Genomic DNA, 27,311 nt, shown 5'->3' on the forward strand with positions numbered 1-27,311 from the left:
TTTTAGAACCGTAATAGCCCGAAAATGAATATGATACCGCTTAGCCATCGAAATCGTTTAGAACATATTAGGCCGTAGTTATGCTGAAGTTTTGTTTGGCAAACATCGAGCAATTGTTGCACCAAACACGAAGAGAGAAAGTTCGCCGACTCTCACAGCAATCAAAATTTGTCCAGAGAAATAGCCTTAAAGCATGGTGTTGCCATATATAAAAAATTATTTAAGATCAAAATATATATAAAACAAAAGACAGCAAATTAAATGTCACGGCCTATCTGGAGATGTAACATCGCTCATAAAAACATCGATGCTGAATTTGCATTCACACGTCCACGGTTTTAAAGATCCAATAATATTTCGACAAATTTTAGGGATTTTCTTTTAAAACTTATGTTCATAATATGTAATTTTTTTGCATATTGCATATATTTAACGCTTTTTTGGCTAGTATATATGTACAAAGTGGAATGTAGACGTCTATACTTTCAGACACAATTTGAAACGAACTGTGAACACCCCAATTGTTGCACACAGTACAAGGTGAAAAATGTTTTACTAGCGTAAATAAACCTGCCCTTTAAACCAATTCAAAAACCAACTGGTTTTGATAAAAAGAACTTCATTCAATATAACCACAACTGTTATTTTTCAAAAATATTTAGAGCATTGGAGAGGTTGCCTTCACTTAATTTCAAACTGGAAGAGGTTTTACATCCGCTTGGCGACACCCACATACCACTATCCTGCTCTCAGTGAATTCAACAAAATAAGCTGATGATATAATAATATAATATTTATGTACATTCATTTTATTTTCGAACTGTCTTTTATTTTTATTGGTATTCACGAGCGAAAATTTCCTACAACGCCGTTCTTTTTTTCTTGTTTAGGCAATTGTTACATCAATTAGAAATGCTGTGACGAATGTTGAAGTCCTTTAATCGATGACATAAGGAGAGTTAAGGTTTGAACTATACATTGAACACGTTTTTCAACAGAAATATATTTTTTTATTGTAAAAAATCACAAAATTATCACCCATGAGTCACCCTGCGATATATATATTGATAGAAATGTCAGTTTACCGAGTATTAAAAGTCAAATTGGTCTTAAAATATGGCAACTAGGTATTTTGTTCTGAGTGTGTTTTTCTTTTAGTCCGTCTCGACAATTTCCTTTTAAATAAATATACAAGGAAGTAAAACTAATATAGAAGAAATCAGAGCTAAAAAGAGTAGGTTTATGTGCGTAGTGTTTTCGCAAGTGCAAAAAATGTAAATTCATAAATTAACTACGGGTTTGTTGTTACTTGTTCGCTGCAAATTATTAACGTAACTAAAGTTCTATCCTCAACTCCGCGATGATGTGTTTTTTATTGCATTCGCCAAAGAATTGTGTGGTGTTTTCAGTCGTCTATTAGTTGCTTGCGCTATGCATTTTTGGTAAAACTTATATCAAAGTACATAATTGTAGTGTGCTAACTCTCGCGCCGCGATATGTGGATCTGTCGTTCATTGCCACTAGTAGTATTTAATTAACTTGTACATAACGTGTGAAATAGCTCGCATTAAAACAAAGGGCTTTGCATTAAACACTGTCGCCAGTCCATTGCAACCACAAGCGGCGAAAAGCGCCAACTTTGGCGCAGCTGCCGGGTTCCGACAATCCACAGAGAAAAAACTAAGACACTTGCTTGTATGCTTGTTCCATTGTTCCCTTCGAGAGGACAAACAGAAACTAGATAATCTTCGTTTCGGTCACCGATTGGTTGTTAGGAAAAATCTAAAATGCCGAAAATTTATATAAAAAAACCACTAGGCGGCATGGTAATACGCAATCGGAACGCCATCAAGGACGTGGTCATCACTGTAAGTTGAACTACATATTTCAGAATTGTAACTCTTCTTATTTAATTTTTTTAAAGAAATATTATATTTGCTACATGTCATATGTGTGAGTACCTGATAAGAGTAAATATTGGTGATTCATGCCAATTGCACGATATTACCTATTGATGTAGCTTGTACTGAGGATCGGCTGAGCTTAGTGAACACTTAGCTTGCACACATTTATCGACAAGTGAAGGCTTATCGCTATGACCATCACCCAGGTTGTTCCACCCACATACATTCTTTGAAGTACATACTATATATGTGTATGTATGTACATATATGTGTGCCTATATATTCGAATACTAGGGAGCAATACTGATGATGTCGCCTAAATTTATTATACCAGCGCATTATGCTCATGGGTATTATAAATTGGTTCACATACCGGTTGTACATTCTGTCATAAAATATTGGGAATTGTTCATAATAAAGCGCGCGTTACACATATGTATGTCTAAATTTCTTTTACTGGAATATTGGTACAACTGTCCTCTATAGTGTCGCACAGTTTGAGTGTAATCTGTCAATTATCTTGTTGTTGGTATTTAATTATATCAGTCAATAGCAGGTATACTCCGGATTTTCACCATAGATAAAAATATCGAACAAAGAATTTGCCTTAAATTTTGTGTGTTTGAACAGGATTTCGTGTGCCGAATCGTGGAAAATGTTGCAGGAAGCCTATGGCGAGTGTGCTTCATCATAGACACCGGTCTACGAATGGTATAAGGCTTTTGCTGAGGCCGAGAAGTCGTGCAAGATTTGCCCCGATCTGGTCGCCCATCATTGAGGGAGGTAGCTCATGACTTTAGTGTGTCTCACGAATCAATTCGCAACATTTTACATCATCAATTGGGCATGCGACGCGTGGCTGCTCCACTCTTTCCAAGAGAGTTGAATTTCTTGCAAAAAATTCATCGGAAGAAGGTGGCTGAAGACATGAAGCAAGTGAATTCGGACCCAACGTTTATCCAGCGCATCATAACAGGTGATGAGCCGTAGGTATATGGTATGAGTTTGATATGCAAACCAGTCAACAGGCGGCTGAATGGCTCTATCCATATGAGCCGAAACACAAAAAATCACGTTAAAGTCGGTCAAAAGTGATAATGCTACCCGTTTTCTTTAATTATCATGGGGTTGTGCACTCGGAATTCGTTCCAAATGGTAAATAAAGAATATTATTTGAAAGTTATGCGACGTTTGAGAGAGAAGGTGTGTAGGAAACGGCCCAAAATGTGGAAAGAAAACTCTCAAAAGGCTCATATTCTGAATACTTTTTTGACCAAAAACTCGACAAATATCATGGAACAACCACCGTATTCACCAGATTTAGCCCCCTGTGACTTTCCTTTTCTCAAACCTTAAGGGGTTATATACCTTGTGTTTTTCAAAAAAATCAAAATAAATTTTATTTCTTTATCGTAAAGTACAATCCCTTGAGAACATTTTCCAAAAATTTCATAGAGATCTGAGCAATAGATCGAAAGTTACAGCGTTTTAAATTGTGCGTCGTCACGTCCTGAGCGTACGGCCTCATGCGGCGCTTGAAACTTTAAACGCGATTATCACAAAAACGTGTTTTTCCAAAAATGCTTTTGCGGTGGACGCGATTGCAAAAAAAGTATTCAACCGATTTTTATAATTTTTTTTTTAAATTGTTCGTAATTGATGTCGCCTCTTAGTGAACGATCAACTTTTTATGTATAAATTTTTATTTTGCAGATATGAATTTTTTAATGCCAATTTTAGGACTGTAGAAGTGGAGTTTTTTAAAAACATGTTCCTATTTTCACAAAAATCAAAATATTTAATATATTGATCGTTCACTAAGAAGATATAACCCTATACTAATGAAATCTTTTCGATTTTTTGATTTCAGTTGACTTGGTGGACTTGAATCGCGTCCACCGCAAGCCTCTTCCAAAAAAAGGGTCTTGGGGGAAAACGCCATAACTCCGCCATTTTTAAATATTTTTACACAAACAAAGTTTTTTTTTTCTTTAAACATTGTAATATCCAATAAACAAAACTTTTATACAATAAAATTATTGCTACATAGGCCATTAAGGAGAATTCGCTGAAGGAGCTGAAGAAGACCCTTTCAAACGCGTTTAAAAGGTGCTTTGATGACTGGACTAAACGTTGGCACATGTGTATTGCTTCGAATGGAGACTATTTTGAAGGCGACAAAATAAATTTTGATGATTAAACAATTATTTTCTGTTTTATTGAACAATTTCCGATACTTTTTTGACCGTATGATTGTAACAGCAATGATTGCAACCACGATAGATGTGTACATACATATATAACCAAAATGTTCAGAACGATAAGAGGAGTCGATTACTACATGTCTGTCAGTCCGTCCGCTGGCGCGCATAACAGTAGTTTAAGAAAAAGAAAAAAGTGATATCTTTATAAACTTACTGATATTTGATATCAATTTTGACCCCAAAAAATATAGACGACAAAAAAGTATAGATGACAAAAAAATATAGATTAAAATTAAAAAAAAAAAAATAAATACTTAATAAAGCTCCAAACTTGGTACACGTGTTGCTCCCAACCTCATTTAGATCCGACGCAAATATGTTTGCGGTCGGATAAAACCCACGCCCATTTATTGAATGCTAAGACTAAATTGCCACCCGCCCATCCATTACTCTCATTGTCTATGCGCCTGTTTGATTTAAAAAATTAGCAGCTATTCCATATTAAATTATATTAAAATATTCGCGGACCGAACTTGGCCTTCCTCGCCGTTTTTTTATATAAAATCGTATGACTCTTATAAACATACAATATGTATGAAAAAATTACAAAAATACCACTATAGCAATAATCATAAGCTTCATCTATTAATAAGGCTCAAGTTTTCTTTTTAAGCTTTTTTTGTTTAAAAGTCCATGCAAATCACGTCTGCTTTTGATACCGTTTCCCCTAGTTAAATTGCTTGAATCATGACGGCTCTTGATTTTCACTGGCAACTTTGCGATAAAATATTCTTTAAACGCTTAATTTGGTTGTCATACTAAAAATAGCCAGTTCAAAGCAGTTGAATTATAAAAGTATCTACATACTTACACATGTGCACATGTGTATACTTACCTACATACTATACCTTACATACATAGGTACGCACTGAATGTTCGTTTGAGTAACAACATGAGCGTTTGCAGTAGTTAATTTGAATTAAATGAAGATTTAAATAGTTAAATGCATTTAAAAATTCGTTATACTTAATAAATTCATATTATCCGCCATTGAGTGTATTAATATTTCGTTTGAATGCTACACATTTTCAATAGGATCATATAAAAAATTGTGCATACATATGTATTATATTTATTTTCGATCGGCGAACATGTAGATTATAGTTAAAACTTTAAATTCAAATTATATTGTACGATCACTTGCGAAGAAAGCAAACAAAATTAAATTTTGATAAGACTTAGGCAATATTCATTATGAACATTCATATGTACATACCGACGAACCGGGCAATTCAACGTTATGAGTAAGATAATTTCAAAATTGAAATAAATTGTACATACCTTAAATTTTGAAAACAATAAATTTTTGCGTGATTCATTTTCTTCAAAAAAAGAAAGAAAGAAATAAATCAAACTAAAGGCACTTATTAGGCATATTTTGTTCTGCTCACTTATGATTTCAACCTGTTGTTTAAGGGGTAATAATTTTCAAATTGATACTGTATATTTCCAATGACGAGCACATAGTTTTTGAATGTCTAACGCATTTATTAGATAATAAATTATTAAATAGAAAAAATTGAATAAGGTACAACCGAATTGCAGTAATAAAATGTGTTAGATACTGGCATGCACCCTTAAGCAAGCAATATTCGAAATTTTTCTCGTTTGAACTGCGACTGGAATTCCAATTCTTAGCCCTTTACAATCCCTATTTTTAATTTTTTGATATAAATTATAAATTGTGAGTTGCGCGACAGGGTGCTGTGTGTGGCATGAGCTTGAACAATAAAACAATAAGGTTGAGCATTATTTTAAGCCTTATAATTGTCAAGTCAAGCAGCAATTTTTAATCATATATTTACTAAAAATATCAAGGTATTGTTCTTTAATAATCATTTTTGTCGTTTATCCCTTTTAGAAAATCTATCCAAACCCTTCCGTAAAGGCAGTGTCAAATATTTCCTACTGCTATTATTACTTCACCTTTATAATTTCATCATATTTCTAGTTAAAAAAAAACGTTTGTTTACGTTTCTTTTCCTAATTAACCCAAAAGTTTTTTATATTAAAAAATAAAACACTTTCATCCGTTTAAAAAGGCAAGTGGTAATTTTTTTTGTAATTGCTTAAATAAATTTTAAATTTTTGAATGTACATATACATTTTTCGTAAGTTGCGCTAATTTCTGGGTAATCAGACATATGAAGAATATCATACATTCAACATACTTTTATCTGATACTTTAAACTTTATGCGAAGTTGTGCAAAGTACGTATAATCAGGGTTATGGTGTATTCAAACACGCGTGTTAAAGACATCGACAATCTTATAGTGTCAAAAATTTTCAAACTACTTAACCTATGACCATGAGCAAACTAATAATCAAAAACAACATTATCCAGAAGCCAATAGGTCATCGCGAGACCAAGTTCAGGGTCCGGCACTCGAAGTGTAACCAACCGCAGCTGATGCACGGGCAGTCTGTTTGTTGGCTAAATGTCAGTCCAGAGTATTGCTTATAAGCACGCGGAAGCATTTTGCCGAGAGTTAACGCGAAAAAAGAAAATCGGGATTTTAAACGCAATAGTGCGATTGAATTATATTTGGCTGGAAACTCACAACCAGCGATTGTTCGTGAGCTGGAGCACCTTCAAGTAAATAAAGTTTCTATTTATCGCACCATTACTCGTTACAATGATACTGGTAGCGTCGCGAAACGTCATGGAGGTGGTCATCAAAAGACTGCAACGTCACGTGAAATGGTTCAAAAAGTGAAGAAGCGACTTGAGCGAAATCCCCGACGAAGTGCCAATCAAATGGCGAAAGAACTGAAAATATCTGACCGCAGCATTCGCCACATACTGAAAAATGATCTCAAAGTCAAGCTTTACAAGATCCAAAAGAGAGCGAAGGAGTTGCTGCGCTTGGCCGAAAGCGGTCAATTTCCGAAAATTGTGTTTTCTGAAGAGAAAATGTACATGATAGGGTTTATTTGACCGACCGTTCATACGAGAATTTGAGTTATCGATTGGGCACCATGAGGCAGCACCCGCCGCAGGCAATGGTTTGGGCCGCTGTAACCGCAGATGTGCGCTCTCCAATCGTTTTCATCGAGCCTGGCGTCAAGGTAAATGTGAAATATATAATATTATCGGGAAAGTATTCTGGTGGGTGCTTTGAAGCCGTGGGCAGATAAACATTTCGGTGGCAGACCATGGACGTTTCAACAGGACTCGGCACCGTCTCACAAAGATCGAGTGAACCAAGAATGGCTAAAAAACAATCTTCCGAACTTCATAACGTCCACACCATAGCTCTCAAATTTACCAGACGCGAATCCGATGGATTATTCTCTTTGGGTCATTTTGGAGAGCAAGGTCAGAACTAAAAGATTCAGCAGTATCGAGGCGTTGAAAAAAACCATTGCCTGCGATTGGGCCAAAATACTTGCAAGTCACATTCGGGCAGCTTGCGACTCCTTTCTGGACCGCCTCACGGCCATAGTCAAGGCAAAAGATGGTCATATCGAGCAAAATAAAATTGATTCTTAATTTTGTATTATTTACACACATTTTTTACTTTGAATTGAATAAAAGTAATTTTCCAAACTATATTTATGACCTTTTTAATTGGTTACACTTCGAGTGCCGGACCCTATAATAAATATAAAATAATTTAGTTGGCGCACAAATTTTGGGCTACAGGATATGGCTTGAATGTGGGCAGTACTCGTCGATACTATTGTACTATATATATATATATATATAAATGGCGCGTACACCCTTTTCGGGTGTTTGGCCGAGCTCCTCCTCCTATTTGGGGCGTGCGTCTTGATGTTGTTCCACAAATGGAGGGACCTACAGCCGACTCCGAGTGGCAGATATTTTTATGAGAAGCTTTTTTCATGGCAGTAATACACTCGGAGGTTTGCCATTGCCTGCCAAGGGGCGACCGCTTTTAGAAAAATGTTTTTCTTAATTTTGGTGTTTCACCGAGATTCGAACCAACGTTCCCTCTGTGAAATCCGAATGGTAATCACGCACCAACCCATTCGGCTACGTCGATACTACTAGATTACTAGATTAATATAGCTCTTGAAGTATTTTTCAAAGTTAGCTTGTTTTTACAAGTTATAGTCGTTTAGGCTGAACACTTTCAGTATGTTTTTGTATTCCAATGCATGCGCTTCAAATTAGTTACACATAAAAAAGTTATGCTAACTTTCGTTGTTTCTTTCTACTAGCGCATACATACGAGTATGGGCTAAAGCGAACTTTTCACATTATCATTTTTATACAAAAAGTGTGCTATAATTACATAGCGCATATGTTTGAATACACATTGCGTGAAACAACACATCAATTTTGTTATCAATATGACTCAGATTTTTCATAAAAACTATAATGATAGTATTGTCCCGGTAAAATGACGAGTATAGCTCGTCATTGGTTTTTCACACCATACCGAATAATAACGAGCTGTATTCGTCATGCGTTTAAAGTTACTAATGAATATGATAACTATTTTAGTTTTGAATTAAATTTAATATAATAATAAATTAATTAAAATTAAATTCAGTGCACTGATTTTGGCAAAATTTTTGTTATATACTATATATTGTGGATTGTGGAAATATCACAGAAATCATCACTTTTTTTTAATTTTGCCCTTTTTCATATTATTTAAAAATATGTAAAAATAGATATTATTGAATTTGCCATTTGCGGCGTCATACATATCTGTTGATCTAGGTTTTTTTGAGCAATTTGAATCACTTCTAAATTCTTTTATTGTATTATTGTAATTCAGTTTCTGTTTGATTCTGAAACGTAGACTTGGCTGTTATTTGAACGAACACCTCTAGTGTACGCCATATTATGATATTCGGATAAATGGGGCACTTTTTTCCATTATAACGGATGACCACACATCCATTTTGTGTACGCTCTCTACCCAGAAAAAAAATTGTAATTACTATTCTTGTACGATTTCGTCAGGGGTAGCTGCCAGGAATGTGCTTGTGATCTTATATTTTATGCACAAATTTTCAAGGCAGTGTAGGCTAATGTCTATGAAGTACACGATAGATTCCAATTTCCATTAGAGAATGTGTGACGTCATGGAAGGATGTGAAAATGCGAACAAAAGTGCAAGAAGAAGAAATTACACAAACAACACACAATTATAATAAATTGCACAAGTGCGTCGTCACACACACAGTGATTCTGTAAAATTTTCTGAGAGCAAAGAAGCGGTGCCACGATAGGCGTCATCTTATTATTTTCTCCATCGTGCATTACATATATGTATATGTATTATGTACGCATACATATACATACCCCTTTTTATGTCTAATAACGAGTTTTTGCTTCAATTTCACAAGTCATACTCACAGTGATACTTTCGCTGAAATTCACTCGTCTACGTCAGTTTAGCTTTTCAATTTGGGATATACTCGTATGTCAACCTGGTAAAAAAGATGTCGCTGGTAGAATAGTTACTGCGGTTTTTGGTAGAAATTGTGGTAATTTCTAAAAATTTTTTTGGGATTAATACTCTCTTGCTGTCGTACCTGAATGGGTTTGTGCGTGACTTCCATTCGGTAGGGTCCGGATGCAAAACTTATTGTGGCCATGAAATAGCTAATGAGAGCAAAAGTTTTTTCTAATGACGGTCGCCCCTCGGTATGCAATGGCCAATCTCCTAGTGTGAAATACCTCATAAAACTTTATGCACCTCTACTATATTTGTGGAGCAACATCAAGACGCATACCACAAATTGGAGTAGTGACTCGGTGCAACACCGGACAAAGAATATATAAACTGATTGTATATATATATATATATACTATTAACAAGGGGGCGCAAAACTAATCATCCAATTTTATTTTTGGTTAACTTTTTTGTTAAATAAAAAAAAAAAATTGACGACATGACCCAGGCAACGTAGCTGCTGGATCTTTATTCGCTGCGCTATGTCTATGTCGTCGTAAACTTCATACTGCTCATCATTCCATCACCTGCGATATTCGCCGTTGCCAAAGTGCAAAAGTCCAAAAATCTTTCGCAGAATATTTCTATCAAATATTCCAAGCGTCGCTTCATTGGATGTTGTCATCGCCATATGTTGCTGTCTAGTTCACAAGTGTCAAATATTGATTGGCACTATGAATCTTCCTATAGGGTGATTAATTTTGCGTTACATTATATAAGACACTATAAAAGTCAATCAGAGCGAAGTCTTTTTCACTAGAAAGCATCAAAAAATAGTTTTCCTCAATCTCACACACAAGCGATATGCCGATCTTGTAATATTGGTCCTTGTGCATCATCAATAATTGCTGTGGGCGGTCCACAAGAGTTTCGTTATTGAGGTTTATAAATCAATTTCGTAACGAAATTTTCTTAAGCTTATTCCATTCTTATGCTGCCACACTACTTTGAAGTTAGTGTTAGCACAAATCGTGCTAAAAAGACAAATGATTTTGAATATGTTTTTTATTAAAATTGTGAAATTTTCGGGTGAAAATGACAGTTAGCATCTTATAGTAGCGACCCTCGTACTTTACTTTTCTTTGAAGTAAGCTCTTAAAGATAACATTGAAAACAAGTGTGAATACGGAAATCTTGGTATGTACTCTACGATAACACATAACTACCTACCTGTAGTAGATCAGAAAAGGCATAACTTTTAAAGGTGATTTGTCCGTTTCGATATAGAAAATTATTTTAACATAGCTAAATACAAATTCTTACAAAATTGTGTTAATGAGCAAAAATATTTATTATGGTTTTAGAAACGAAATTATCTAACTCAATTCATTTATTTATCAGCCGAGTTTATTAAACTTAAAATTAAAGATGTGGAAATTGATTTAGAATTTAACGTCAATGGTTTCCCCTAATTGCTGATAGCATACGCATATTGATTAATTAATTTTATGTTCCAATAAAGATTGTGGGTGCGTTGCGCATATTTGCGTATTTTTTTCTTGATATTTTTTATGTAGGTTTGCCACAAAAAGTTCATTGCTCACACTGTATTAAAAAAAGTGCATATTTTGTGATAAACATTTTTTTATCAATATTAATGTATTCGCCGTCTGTTTGGATACTGAATGTTGCACGTTCTCCAATTGATAAAACCAGCTATTTATGTCCTTTTTATGTATGTTATTTAGGATGGTGGTCAAAACAGTTTGTATAGATTCAGTCGGCTTTTCGTCGGGCTTTTCTACGTTGCCAAATTAAGTTTACGAAATAGATAATAGTCGCAGGAGTGATTCTTCTCTATTCATTACTCATGCAGATTCCATAAAAACACGAATCAACTAATTTTAATGGTATGCAAATATTTCTTATAATGTACACACGAGTATGTCTAAAGCTAGTTTAGGTGAAGTTAGTTGATAAGAGTGAATGCATATGTATGAACTACAGAACTGGTTCCCTAAGGCTACCAAGAGGTTGCACGTAGGTGTAGGCTTTAGATGCACGATTTGCGAGCTGAAGTCGTATTATGCAGAATACTGGCACCTTTAGCATTGTCTTCGAATTTGCACTTTAGTTTTCAGTTTTACTTTAAATTTGGCCGGATAAGATGTTGGTGTAAGAGACATTCCTTGATGTTAAAAATTTTCCATAGTTGAGATCTTCTGATTCGAAGCACCGTGCGCTATATTGTATTTAATAGGTAATAAAATTATATAAATAAATTATTAATAATATTTAGTTAATAAAATTACGCAATTTGATGTTGAAATTTATTTTAGATATTTTTATTAGATTTTTTTTACTCGATTACAAATTTTACAGTGTTGGGTCAGTTTTCTGTTTTTACGTTCTTTGGTGTAAATGATATACAAATAGAAGTAGACGATATCTTATTTGTAGGTATTATTGGTATTTGAAGCATAATTTGCACAATACCTTTATTTATTAAGGCCTGCTAACTACAGGGAAACCTCCCTTGGACGAACACTCACCGCCAGTCAGCTTGCACAAAATTTGTTACAGGAAAAAATGCCAGGCCAGGGGAATTGCCTGTCCAATAGAGGGGTCCATTATATGTTACACTCTATTCTTTGATATCAATGGGACGTTAAATTTAATTCTTAAATAACTGAAAGTGGGGAAGATATAAGACTGATTGACTATTGTCACTGGTTATTGTTCGTACCCAAGGAAAAATTAAGAAATTCCTTATACCTTACTGGGTTAAAAATATTACAAACATGTTAATGGAAGCCATAATTTCAATTAAGTGAGTCTATTTAAACACTATTTTTGGCTACCTTTTTCCAATAAATGTGGTCATAAGGCGTCAATGGTGGCTTGAATATTTGCTGCCATGGCTTCAAGAGTTGCTTGTTTGTTGCACGTTAAATTGCACGAAGGATGCCAGTGAACAGGACCAATTCTGGAAAGAAAGTTGCCACCAAATAAATCGATTCTTGAGTGGGCTGTATGGCGAGTCCTCTATGAAATTCGCACGCATTTTTTTTTTTTGAAAGTAAATTTCCACAATTCGGAAGCGTTGTTTTGGCGTTAAACGACACATGATGACTTGCCAAAGCTCACTGAACAGAAATAGTTTGCCTTTCTCAGCTATCAAACTATAGGTATCGATATCGAATTCTCATGCAGCTAAAAGAACACCCAATATAATGCTGCAAATAATTTAATCCGAGTGTGTTTAAACTTTTTTGACGGAGCCGAAATGTAAAAACAAGTAATAAAGTAACGCTTATTTCTATAAATTCTTCTATGGTTCAATGGTATAGTATTCAATTAAGATATAAATTAGATATGCTTCATTTTCCATGCCATTCGTGTATTTTTAATTTTAAAATGCTACTTTTTTAAAAGGCTATTCTAAAATAATTAGCTACGCCTTTGCACATAATTAAGAAAAATCAGTGTTTTCATTGTTATTGCATAAACCGGTTTCCGCGGCAGCCAGTGTTTTAGTTTGTGAGTGTTACATTTATTTATGATTGTTACTCTTTTAAATAAATAAATGAATTTATTGGACAAATATGTACATACTCTTTAGTTCAAACGCATACATATGTACCTTGCACGGAAAACACCATTTTTCACCATTTTTTTTTTTTTTGTTTAAATATTCTCACAGAATGTTTCCCAGAAACGGCTGTGAGCAAAAAAAACTGCTTATGTGAATGAAATCGTATTTGGTGCACCACGTGAGGGCGTAAAGCTTGTTGCTGTGCTCTCACTATGTTCTCTTTCCCACTGCCTCTCTCCATTCATTTTCAGCTTTCCTATGTAAATACAGGCAATAATAGTTACGCGAGAAAAGCTTCTTTTCTTTCAACATATGCACAGTATGCTTGGGAATGTACCGACTTTTTGGAAAATTTTACAAAAAAGAAAAAAAAAGATGTTGTGGTTGTAGTTTTTGTTATTGTAGAGAATGAAAGTAAAATGATGATGGCAAGCACGCAATCAAATAATTACTTTGTGTATAATGGAATGTATGTATGCATGAGAAGCTTTTCAACCCGAGTCGGAAAGTTTAGCAGAGAGGACATTTGAATACATTGTAATTGAACTAAAGTTGATTGAATTAATTCAACATAATGTAATTCATATTTAATTTAATCTTTTAAAATATTCTGTTTTGCATTCATTTAATTTAATGGAGCTTTGTTATTTTCATTTTTCATATATTCAACTAGTTGCAGCTCATTGTTGCAAAAAAAAACTTATTTCTAAATTATTGATATTTTGCTGGTTTTCTTGTACAAATAGAATATTTTTTGCTTGTTATTTGTCTGCTCTTGCTTTTAAGCAAACAAATTGTCATCAAGTAATCAGAAAAGCAACCCTGAGTCTTCAACCCGACGGAGAAAATAGAAATGAATCTAAATATGTTCCCGCCGTAAGAATAACCGATGGCAAAAAATCCGTCCCCGCCCAATACTGTGCAATTACATGCTAATTAAATATGTTCTAATTTTGACAGCGGGTACCCGTCAACCCGTTACCCTACCAATGTGAAAAAAATAAGAAGGTGTGACCAATATCAGACCGTTAACCGGCTCTCAGCGAATTTGGAAGAATAAGCTGAATAGCTGAAGTAACAGGGGTAGTCATGACAGCGGTTTGTTTACGAAAAAACTGAGATTGTGTTGGTGATATATGAAAAAATCAACACATTCTACACTGATTGGACGAGTGTGAATAAGTGTGAAATGAGTGGGAAGAATTCTGCTGCCGAGTGCCGAGTTGCCCGGTCACATGGTAGCCGAAGTTACTCGCCCAATTTCGTTTTTCACCATAACTGAGAGCCAAACCTGGTAATCTATCATCCTTTAAATACTTTTGAAAAGACGGAACAGGCTGTATGTGGACCCAATGCAGTATCGAAAGCAAAAGTAAAAAGTCGGTTGGCATGGTTCCATTCTTGTAATAAGGATGCTGTAGGTAGACCAATCGTCGAAAATGGCGATAAAATCATAGAAATCGTGGAGTCGGACCGGCAGGAAGATTAGCCATAAGAGCGCTTAGAATCATTTACAAAAGGTCGGTCTCAAGAAAAAGGTATATGGGTATACATACAGGTATATGGTATTACATTCGCCGTATACTCGAGAGCTGGCACCAAACGATCATTACCTTTTGTAGCATATGAAAAATTTTCTTAACAGTAGGGACGAAAACTTCTTCTAACACGGAATTATGAATTGTTCCGGAATTATATACATTTATCTTGATGCAGCAGTTCATGTTTGTTTTGATTCGCATCGTCTTCATCTGGGTTCAAATTAGATACCTGTATGATCAAGTATTGTAACTCAATTGTAATGTCGATAATACGTAAATTTTTAAAGTTAAAAACTTTGTTATAAAATATTCATTCTCTCATCTATTTAATTTTTCAAAAGGCTTTCAAGTTTCAATTTTTCCTTTTTTCAATTTCACTATATTTAAAAAAAATGGTTTTAAATATTTACATATACTCACTCTGTATAATATGTACATCAAATGAAAGAGGATTTACTCAGCTATAAATATAGCCAGGATAAATATAGATTTTGTTTAGTATTCATTGTGTATTCTTTATTTCATAGGAAATAAGTTCAACTATTATTTAATGTTTTAATAAAACAGCAGGAAGAACCAAGTTGAAAAGTAAATATTTTTTTTTATAGATGCCCATATTAAGACCACAGACTGAGTATAAGTATGTAACATTTTTTTGAAACTTCAATGTCCTTTAAAATATTAAATTGATGGAAAAATTAAAAACTGAGTGTGCAGCATTTCTATGTATATAACAACTTTAGTTTCATGTGCATATGGAGTTTTTTCGGTATGACTTTTACAGTCGCATCGTGCTATACGTGGTAACTGAGAGAGAAAATTATTTCAATTGAATATTGACATACCGTTTTACGCCCTTCAGTAGCAATCAATTATCGAAAAATTTTAAAAGTATTAAAAGTATACTTCAAATTGCATATGTTTTGTTTTCGTAATTTACTAACTTTACAATATTTAAATACAATTTACAAGATTAATTAATCGTGAATTTTACCCTGTTATTTTATTATATTAGGGTAATTTTTGCTTTTTCCTCATTACAAAGTCTAAAATTCTTTACAATATGTAAATCGCTTTAATATCTTGTAAACTTTGTTGCATTTATGCGCAAATTTGGCCCTGGGCCAGCCAATGCAGCAACTTTTGCCAATTATAGATGTAAAGAATCGAAAGCTTTGTGGAAAGCAAAAGTTTCACTGTCGCATACGCTTTCCTTACTCGTACATGTGCAAAATGAAACGTGTGCATACGCGAACGGTCGTGGAAACTCGGCTTCCTTTTATATACATTTTTATTTTAGTTATTAATACTAAATTCTACAAATATTAAAGGCGATAGAGAAAAAATTAGTGAAATTAAATAAATTTGTGCAATGTCAATAATATTCTGCTTAAATTCTATCAACTTAAATAAATACTAGTCAATAACAAAGAAATTTTGTCGAACTTCGTGTTGCCTCAATGTCAATGCAACAATAACAATAAAGGTGATCAACAAACAAAACAACAAAAAATAAATAAAACATATATACAAATTTAAGTGTTCGAAACGTGTTATCAATCCATATGCGGTGAAAAACCCATTAATAAAATATTTTTATTTTTATACGAATGAATGTTCCATTGAATGAACACATAATTAATTCCTAGTTTGGAGATACTGAAATGAAAGTGTTATTTAATGCCACAACGAAAAACTCATGCAATGAAATAATCGATTTCCTAATACCACAACAAAAGACATATATGTGTATAGCTGCAAAGTAATATAGAGAAACATATAAAATCTGGAAAAAAGTAAAACACACATTTGTGTAGTATGCATGTTGATTGACGAAGTAAAATTCCATGGTGTGTATGTGCCAACTATCAGTCAATTTGTGCTTTATTTTTCCTTGTGCGTGGATTTATATTAGTTAATTTTTTTTTGCTCCCAGCAGTTTGTTACTCTTTTCTGTAATTCGAGAATGCGACAATAGCCAAACAAAAGAATATTAGTACATAAACCTAATGAGTTTACAAAGAACACGTTACAGAGTTGCAAAAAGTCAGCTGTCAAGGCACTAGAAAAAAGTTTCACACACAGGCATACGTTTATATGAATCTTCGTATGTATGTACATACAAAAGTATGTGTATGTATATATTTATATGCATATGCTTGCACTCTGTTATGCTTAAAGGTAAAAATATTTAAAATGTTACACTCCAAATAACATTGATGTGTGCTGGAATTCGCGATCACGTTTATTTGCTCAGTTAATTGCAAGTAATACAATACGATCGCTGTACAACACGGCGTATGCGTAATTTATTTACATTGTACACAGTCGATCAATACATGTAGTGGCATATTCGTTTTGTCCACTTCTACAGTGGTGACTGTATGTAAATAACTGTAAAGTAATTACCATTTTGAAGTTAAAAAGAGTTTTGCATGATAAATTTATTAATTTGAGTTTATTTAGATAATTTTGTAACGTAACTCTTTTGAATTGAATCTGCCATCAATAAGTCCTTGGAAATTAAAAAAAAGTAATACTCTCTTCGCAAGCTCTCCGATACCTATACATTTCATACCATATTTCTGAAATTTTTTTATGCTCTCAATGCTTTCTCATTCGACTTAAATCTCTTACTGCCAAATCATTTCTTCACATTTAGGAACTGGAAATAGTCTCTTTTGCTATTACGTATCTATAGATCGTTCTCAACTGGGTTACTTATTTAAATGCTGGTTAAAATAAATTATCATTTCGTTGTATTGAAAATATCATACAACTTTTTTTCGGATATTAATATATACAATGATTTTGAACTGTTTTAAGTAGTAATGAGGTATGACAAACGGTAGTCCAGAAGAACTTCGGGTCTTAAAAGTTCTTTTCTTGGTTTTAGGATGAAGAATAATTAATTAATATGTGTTTTTTCTAACAAAATATAATAGATCTATTGGTTTATTATTTTCTTATTTTCTAAAATGTGATATATTTCAATCATGCATAAAATTATTTTTTGATACCACCTTTTACGTCCTCGCTTGTATACTATTTTACATCTTTTTGATTGATTATAACTGCCAAAGAGATTTCAACCACATTTTCCTTCTAGTGTCATATGATGCCAATTAAAAACATCAGTAAAGCCATCACATTGTTCTCCATTTGACATCTTTGTGTATAATGTTTAGTTAAGCTGATTGTTTCCAAGGGATACACTATACAAGTATTATATATGCATACATATGTATGCTATTAAAAAATCTTATTTCGCCAACATGTGGCTAATATGTACTAATGGTCCAATTCTTGCTTTGTGATATCGCATTTCGTTGCCTGGTTCTAAATTTTCTTTTCTCGCTTTTCTGAGCTTTTTTGCATTTTTTATACCAGCGTACTTGTGCTCAAGGGTAATATAATTTCGCTAAACTGTTGTATGTATGTAACAGAATAAAGGAATCGCGATAGATTTAGATATATATACCTTATGATCTGAAAGTACCGGGAATGTTTAAATAAAATAAAATAGAGTTAAATTTCAGGCAAATTTATTTTATCTCCTTCAAAATATGACCCGTCTGAAACAACACACATATGCCAACGGTTAACCAAGTCCTTCATGCACCCCTGGTAGGCCGACGAAGGGATGACCTTCAGCTCCTTCGTCGCATTCTCTTTGATCTCCTCTATCGACTGAAATCTCCTTCCACGAAGTAGGAACTTCAACTTGGGAAACAAAAAGAAGTCGCACGGGGCTGTATCAGGTGAATATGGGCTTGCGCGATGGTATTTACTTGGTGTTTGGTCAAATAATCCAGCACAATTTGGGGTAATCATCATGCAAAATCCAAGAATTGTTTGCCCACATTTCCGGCCTTTCGCGACGTACAGCATCTCTCAAACGCTTCAAAACGAATAAATAATATTTTTGATTGACTGTCTGGGCCGATTGAAGGTACTCATGGTACACTACGCCTTAGTAATCGAAGTCAGTCAACATCAGCTTCCCGGTACTTTTTGATCATAGGGTATATACCAAAATGCTCAGAATGATGAGAGGAGTCGAGCAGAACGTCCGTCCGTACCCACGAAAACTTGAGCAAAAATTAATGTATGCATTTCAATGAATCTTGGTACACATATCTCTCTTTGACTAATTTAGTTTGGTATTGCCACGATGCCATGCCCCTTTTAAAAGCGCGTATCTGAATAACGATTTACGAAAACTTACCGAAACTTGGTTCGCGTGTTGCTCAGCACCTCATTTAGATCCAACAAAAATATTATCCAGATCGTATAAAAATCCTGCCCACTTTTTAGGTGCTAACATTAAATTTTCGTCCTTCCGTCTGATGTTACAAGCAAACCCATGGCTGAAGTAGTTGTGAAAATTTCAAAACTTTTGGTGAATAATACTTTTTTGTGACTCTTAATTTGGTCTGTCGCACATATAGCATGATTGATAATTTTTGAGGACTAGTTAAATTTATGCATTCAATTAAATTTTACAAAGTCACTAATTTTTTCCAATCTAAAAAAAAAAGAAACACAACTTCTCAGTAAAGCTAAAGTTTAATATCAATTTTGCGATTCTTCACATGATAAAGCAGGGTTTATTTAGTCCCAATTAAAATTTATAAAACATATTTCTCAAGTTACTTGCGGGCCTTAGTGAAAAATTTTTCAAGTAGCGTTACTTTAATTATCGTACTACAGATATAAAGAAATAGAAACGCACAATCTATTAAGCGATAGGCCACACTTTTCGACGTTAAATACGAACGAATAAAGCTAAAACAAATCCAACCAACGTCCACAATTAATAGATCAAAGTCTGAAAAGGATAACTCTCATTGTCTATGAGTTTGTTTGATGCCAAAAATTAGGAGCCAGTCCAAATTAAATAATACTAAAATGTGCGCGGGCACAAAAAGTTCGATCCAGGCCGAGTTTATCTTCCTTACTCGGTTCTTTTTCTTCTGTTTTTTTTTTCTATTTATGATTTTAAATCTGGAGCCTTTGTGCCTCTTCTCTTTGTTTTTAGTCCCTAGAATGTCAAAATCTATAAAAAATTGGCAGTTTAGAGTAATTTAAAAAATGTTTATAATTTAGAGACCAAATGAATAGAAAAAAATCAAATCAGTTGCTCTATTGAGAATACCTGTTCAATGTACCTTCATCATGAATGTCTAGAGCATAGCGCCACCCACCTCAACTCGCTCGAGGCTGATCATTTGGTTTCACAGAGGCCAAGAAAACAAAGAAAACAATTTGCCTTGGAATTCATTTTTTGCAAATAGAAATTAAAATGGTGTCTTTCTTTAAGTGCTAATTTTAGATCAAAAATCTAAATGTTATTCCTCGAAGAGGTAGTTAAAAAAAATTGCGTGTGCAAATACTACTTCAAATATTTCGTGAAATATTTACTAAAATATTATTGAGGCCAATGTTTGCTCGATTACTTTCATTCTAAAATCTTAATTTTTACAACACTGAAAGCGGCTAACATATCTGGCACTTATTTTTTAATTCCGACATTTCATTTAAAATCTTTTTGTATCTTTTTTTGAAAAAGTCAAAATGAAATTAAGCAAGAAGCAGTTAAACAAAACAAACCAACAACTGATGCGATCTGTTATAACAAAAAATTAAATGTGCATAAATCTTGCTGTGATATTTGGCAAAAGAAAGAGTATAATATACGCATTGTTAAGTGATACAACAAAATTGAAACGTTTTTAGAATGCAATCTCAAACACATTTGTATGTCAGCAAAAAATACAGCAAAATGTTTAAGAAATGCTCATGAGTCATGCGCCAACTATATATGTACAAAATATCACCTATTATGAAGACCGTGTGACAATTTTTACTAGCTTCGTTTACATTTGATGCTGATTTTTTATGATTTAAGACTGATTAGCTGTTTTGATGCAAATATAGTAATAATAAATAATATAAAGTGAACTGTAATGAATTGTAAAAATAATACCAAAATCAATCTACAATTTTCATTTTCACAGTGTGCTAAACTGCTGCCAGCTCATTATGCTTTCTGCTTTCTGGTTTATGTTCTTTGTTTACTTTTTTGTTGCATTTGGCAGCTAAAATATGTAGGCTTATGAACTGATGTTACTTTTCTTACACGCCGTGACTATCCGTTGGCCTATGGTGGTTATGATCAAAATGATGTTGAACAACTTGAAGATGGCGTACTATCTGCCATATAGCTTGAGGGTAAACATCAAAGATAAAATAATTCAGTTGTAAACAAATCACAAACTTACCTTATGTGATAAAAAAGTAAGCGCTTAACTGAAAGCGTGTGTGAGTTGCAGTTCGGAATGGTTCATTGAAGCAGTGAAAAGCTATTGTTAAGCATATGGAATTTGAAAATCGTGAAAACACGTTTCAAACACAAAATTAAGTGACTTTAGCTCTTAAAAAGGAAACTACCCTTTTGTGACACGCCGCATTCATATATAGATTTTTTCTAAAGTATGATTATTCATACATATATGTATGCGTCCGTACTAAAGTGCAATTAACAAAAAATCTGCTTACAGAAAATTAAATATTTATGATTACAGCCACGAACTTGTTTAAACATATAAATTATGCTGTGATTATCAAAACAAAAACAAAAAAATAGGAAAAAACTTAAAAAGCAAATCGTGCACAGAATTCAGTGACGAATATATATAATCGTTTTGGAAGTGTGTGATACGCGCGTAGCGATATTTTGTGCAATTAAGACTGTTAATTCCTTTGCCTCCCAGTGAACGGCATTAATTAACCAACAATAAGCTTTTCTTCGCAAAAAAACCAACACTATTTATCATCATCACAAATACTCAAAGGAAAGTAACAAAAAAAAAAAAGCCCGAAACATTGTAGACTACCACGAAACGCCGTTTTTGTTGCAAATGTTTAACATTTGCCGCAAATTTAAATTGAAAAACTTTGCGCCGTCATGAGCATTGATGCCACAGCGTCTCATGATGTCGCCGAAACTTCCAATACAGAAGATCCAGTCTCGAGCTGTGAGATCACAGAGGCCGATACGAGCAGTTTTGAAATTGACGAGAGTGAGGATGAGGCTACCATTACCGATATGTTGGTCGATGATGTGGCCACCGCCCCGCCACTGATGATCGTAGCCATACCTGACACTCTATGCAAAAGCAACATAAGTAATAGCAGCAGAAGCAACAGTAGTAGCAGTCATAGCAACAGCAGCACTTATAGCATCGGTAACATACCAAGGGATGCAAATGCAAATCCGTCTAGTGATCTCAATAAAAATGAGTTTACAGCAGTGGTTACGCTTAATTCATTTGGCTCATTTGATCCCAGTACTACTACTGAAGAGCAAGCGGCTGATGTGGTATATCAGCAGCAGCATCAACAGCTTACAAATAATATATCGCCAGTTTTTGCTTTGGAAGATACAGATAACAACAGCTCAAAGACGTCTACTGCATCGCATACCACTTCATCAACCCCTACAACGGCGGATGTTGCCAATGTTATGAGGGATAATAAGACGTCTTCTTACAATCTGCCAAAGTCAAAAGCAATTGCTTTGCCTTCTACACAAACGCAATTAAGATTGATCATTGCTTCGGCTGCTTCTGCAAAACAACAACAGCAACAGATTTTTATAGATGCAAATAATGCAACTTCCATTTCTGAGGATAATATTTCGTTTTCCATTGCAACCACAACTACTATCACTGACTTAGACGCAGACAATATTAGCACAGCTTTGCCAGATACTAAACCAGGGCTGGCAAAACGTGCAATCCACAATCAGGTCACTAAATTAAGTCATAATAAGCCATTAAAAAGTGCTGACGATGATGCCACATGTTCAGCATATGCAATGGGTAATAATGACTTGCCGCTTCCGCCGGTGCTAACTGTGAAAACGGAACGTCGTTGTGTAAATTGGACTCGATGGCTTTGTTTGCATTTCAAGGTGAGATGGGAGTGCACTGAACTGCGAACGTATGTATGTAATTGTACTATGTATAAGTATATAATGACACTAAGTGCGTAATTCGGCATAGTTTTGGGATGTACGAAATTAAGACCTTCCTTAAATCCTCTTTGACTACATATAATTATATAGGGAATTTTTGTATAGAATACAAGTACGCCACATTTTTTATTACCGTAATGAGGCTATTGAATGAGAGTTTCTGTACCGAGTTACCTTTCTATCAGTTTCTCTGTTTTACTTCAACGTACCTAGTATGTAAAGATGCTGACCGAATGCAGGCTTTGTTCGCTTTAATTTAGTTTGAAAGCTTTTCTGGCGAAATAACGAAACGTAGCGACGCCTAATACTGAAGCCTGTTGTCGAAGCAAAGCAAGCGCCCCTTGGGTCAGCAGCCTTTCAAACATATTCACCCATGATGGAAAGAATAATGAGATGGCGCCTATCGTGGTCCCGTTACTTTGCTCTCAACGAATTTGACAACGAGTTAAGTGATTTTAGCACCAGTATGGATTACCATTCTTGTAACTTGATTTAGCATTTTTTTGCTATTTAGTTCTTTCTTCATGACATTTTTCTAGCCTGTTCTAATTAAAATGTAATGTTTATAATTTTGTTAAACATACATTTTTTAGTAATAGTTAAATAATTTACTCAGTTTCATTTAGCTTTACTTTTTTTTAACATCTGGTGGCATTGCCCGCGATTGCAGGTGTTGTTGGTGTTCTTCTGCTTTCGGCAGTCAAATCTCTCTCTAGCAACTGCAGCGTTGCCTTGCTTTAGATATAAAAAAACACTGAAATGCCCATCTAAAGAAAATAAAACACCAAATTTTTATTGAATCACTTAAAGAACTTTGTATGCGTGACAAATTGTCTTTAAAATGTGCGATTTTTTTTTTAATAAATGTGTAATGCTTATGTACAATTTAATTTATGAGTTTCTTTTGCTAAGCGAGACTCTTTTGTTAAGGGAACGACTTTTTTGCTATATTTAAGGTTATGTACCTAGATATGGTACTCTTTTTGTAAAAATGTCGGTATAGTGTCTTTAGTATTTTCTGGTATTTTGTGGCTTATTTTACAATGAATGCACCTCTTGATGCCCTATGCCCCACTTGTTGTGCATAAGCTTCTTTTCTAAGGCATATTTTAAATCTTATTTATTGGCAACACAATAAATAACTCTCTTTTTACACGAATTGATTTATTTTAACACGTTTTTCAATATATAATGAATTTTTCTTGAATTTAAAAGAGCAAATAGAGTGAGTTTTTTCGACGCCTGTACGAAGCGTTTAAATTAGTCTCAGGAAAAGTCTCTGAGACTCGTTAGATTTTGCTCTCGCCGTTCAATAATTTTTTCATATAATATATTTAATGAATTAAAATGTGTAAACACGAAATAAATTCTTAAGTGAACTCCAAAAATATTTTTTTCGTATTCTTTTCTTTCAAAAAGAGAATTAGGTATTATCGTAATGTTGCTGTTACATATTGTAGCTACACATTTATGTATGTTTTCCTATACGTCGCGAAAAAGTATTTTGAAATATCCTTGTGCCATTTATGATCGATTGTTGGCTCTCTGATAACATAACCACTAGCTGCTCGGACTGCTGTTTAATTGTTATTTTCATCTGTAAACCTCAACATGTTCAATAACTGTAATAAATTATTTAAGTCAACAGTCGGCCGAAATTTTTCAATGGGCACTAAAATGACGTTTATATTTACTAATTTTTTCGTGTCGTAAATGTGCTATTTATCACGATTTCTGTCGATTTTGATTGTACAATTCGACAGACGTAATGCCAATTTGTGGAACAACATCAAGACGCACGCCACAAATAGGAGGAGGAGCTCGGCCAAACACCCAAAAAAAAAGGGTGTACCAATATGTATATAAAGCGTTTTTCAGTAAGAGCGCTTCAACTTTTTTTTTTAATAAAACACAAACGGTTTGACTTTTTTAACTAATTTTTTTTTTTATTATCGAGTTTAAACATATACATTTAAGAATGAAATTCGATTTCTTTTGCATGACCACCGCGTGTACGTTTTACGAAGTCCAATCGTTGAACCCAATTTTCGGCCACTCTTTTGCATAAATCGGCCGATATTCCTTCCAGCAATTTCGCGTTAAATATTGGCTCTGAGCTCACAAATCGTCGCCGGCTTGTTACTGTATGTTACCAATGACTTCACATAACCCCAAAGAAAATAGTCTAGAGGCGTCAAATCACACGAGCGTGGCGGCCATTCGACCGGTCCATTTCTGGAAATAATGCGCTCATCGAACTTACTCTTCAACAAATCAATTGTAGCGTGTGCTGTGTGGCTTGTGGCCCCGTCCTGTTGAAACCACATGTCGTCTAAGTCCATACCATTCAATTGCGGCCAAAAATAATCGTTTATCATGTCGCGGTATCGATTTCCATTCACAGTAATGGCGATCGTTCTCGTCAACGAAAAAATATGGGCCAATTACGCCGTCGGCATGTAAACCGCACCAAACAGTGATTTTTTCGGGATGCAACGGTGCCTGATGAATCACGTGTGGATTGCTTTCTGTCCAGTAACGCATATTTTGCTTGTTGACAAAGCCATTGAGCCAAAAGTGAGCTTCATCACTGAAGATGATTTTTTGGAAAAAATCTGGATCAAGTAGCAGCAACAGAACATTATTTTCCCTATCGGAAAAAGACTGAAGCGCACCTATTGAAAAACGCTTTATATAATGGCAATTCAGCCCTAGTGAATATGTTTAGGTTGAATCCGTCAAACACAACTAGGGCGATTATTAATACGAACATTTGTGCTCACATGATTAGTTTTTTTCTAATGTTCGCAATATTTTTCATCCTAAATATTTGACGTAATTTTTTTATAAAAACGTAGTTCACTGTATAGCAGAAACTTTATAAATTAAACTTTGAAACTTTGTACGAATTCACAAAAATTGCAAAAATTTCTAAAAAATTATCATCAACATTTTCAACTTTTCAATCAGAATCTTAAAAAGCTTCTGTGTATGCTGTTTTATAGCCCATTCAATTTTAGTACAATAAAGTGCATGTTGGAAATGGCTCAAAAGTTATGTTGGTTATTTTTTTTTGCATACGATGTTGGGCATGCATTTTCTTCCATATAAAATACTTCCGAGCATGCGCTTCATATGGAAGAAAATTATCCACATTAATCGCTTGAAGAGAATTGCAGCGGACAGCGGTTTACGCCTTGACGGGTACCCGCTGTTAAAATTAGAACACATTTAATAGTATGAAACTGCACATAATTGCGGCGAGGACGGCTTTCTTACCGTCGGTTATTTTATTCAATAATAAGATTGTTTTCTTTGTTATCCGACGTGTTGAAGACTCAGGGTTGCTTTTCTGATTACTTGATGACTATTTATTTAAAAGCGGCAGCAGACAAATAACAAGCAAATAATATTCGATTTGAAACCCTGCAAATTATTAATAATTTAGAAAAAACTTGTTTATTTGTAGCAATAAGCTTCAACAAGTTCTTAAATATAGCACATGAAAAGATTTCACTATTGAAAAATATTTTATTATAGCCACAAAATGTCAGCTGAAAACCGGTCCGTCGAAATAGTGTTTTCCGTCTCCGTCGCAGTTGTGTTTAACCGACTGCATTTTCCGAAGGAAGTGGATCAGCTGATCATGACCCGTCAACCCACTGCAATTCTGTTCCGGGCCTCAAAGTAATGGTTATCCGTTGCCGCAGCCGAGTGGGCTCGTGCCCATATATTATATGTTTGTGGGAATTATAGATCTAAAATTGTAAGCAACAAAAGTCAACTTGGGCGGCTGGCCAATTAGCAATAGTTCAAATGTTATCCGATCATAGGGCGAAAAAATTAACGAGTTCCCCCTTGTAAAAGCTGTGGGGAACTTTCAGAGAAGGAGACTGTTGGGCACTTTCTCTGTAAATGTCCGGGATTGGTACTTAGTCGATTAAGGCCGCCAATCTAAATCCCATAAATTTTCTCCATGATATCAACAGCTCTGGTTGGCCGTAGTTGTCTGCCTATTGGAGGTTTCATAACGGTATCAAAACGGCGGTTTAGTGCTACTGTGGGAGTGCCAGAGTGGTACTTCAACCATTTCACCTTTTCCCCTACTTACCTTCTTTGTTTTGATTTGACAACTTACTTCTATGATTTTCCGATAAAAATTTGGTAGACAACGATTTTTTCGTAAATCGAAAGGTATCGCACAAAAGTAGCTCTCTCAAAATTTTTTATGGCGAATTACATAATCCGAAGGATAATTGGAGCACCATTTTACTATATTCAAATGACTTCCATAGCTGACGGTACAATAGCCCATTCTGACAAAAAAATTTGGCTTAACATTTATCCTTAAATGCTCTCTATAAAAAATAGTCTAATGGGATCAAAAGAAAGCTTGTAGGCGGTCAATTGGCAACAAAGTTTCGGCTGATTTTCGAAGACAGTGCACAAAATTTCGAATAACGGTGGGGCATGTAGCGCTATCTTCCATGCCATCCTCTTTCATTTGGGAACACAAACAATTACTGAACATGACGCTGTAATGCTCGCCATTAACTGCAGCGGTGTCGTCTGACTAAAATCCGCACCAAA

The 27,311-nt window shown here is 34.5% G+C and overlaps 1 protein-coding gene across 3 annotated transcripts in view; it reads left to right on the forward strand.

The window, feature by feature from the left end:
* Positions 1-1,117: 1,117 nt before the first annotated feature.
* The window catches only part of LOC129240832 (hippocampus abundant transcript 1 protein-like), a 35,019-nt gene continuing 8,825 nt past the window's right edge, over positions 1,118-27,311 (forward strand). The window contains exons 1-2 of one of the 3 annotated variants that reach the window (XM_054876849.1): positions 15,923-16,166; positions 21,268-22,658. In XM_054876849.1, the coding sequence (XP_054732824.1) occupies positions 21,651-22,658 (1,008 nt within the window). In that variant the 5' untranslated portion in view covers positions 15,923-16,166; positions 21,268-21,650. Of the gene's footprint in view, positions 1,869-15,922; positions 16,167-20,265; positions 20,441-21,267; positions 22,659-27,311 lie in introns of those variants that run through there. The other 2 variants (XM_054876848.1, XM_054876850.1) reach the window with 2 other exon arrangements.

The sequence above is a fragment of the Anastrepha obliqua genome, chromosome 3 (genome assembly GCF_027943255.1).
Source record: "Anastrepha obliqua isolate idAnaObli1 chromosome 3, idAnaObli1_1.0, whole genome shotgun sequence".
Lineage (NCBI taxonomy): Eukaryota > Metazoa > Arthropoda > Insecta > Diptera > Tephritidae > Anastrepha > Anastrepha obliqua.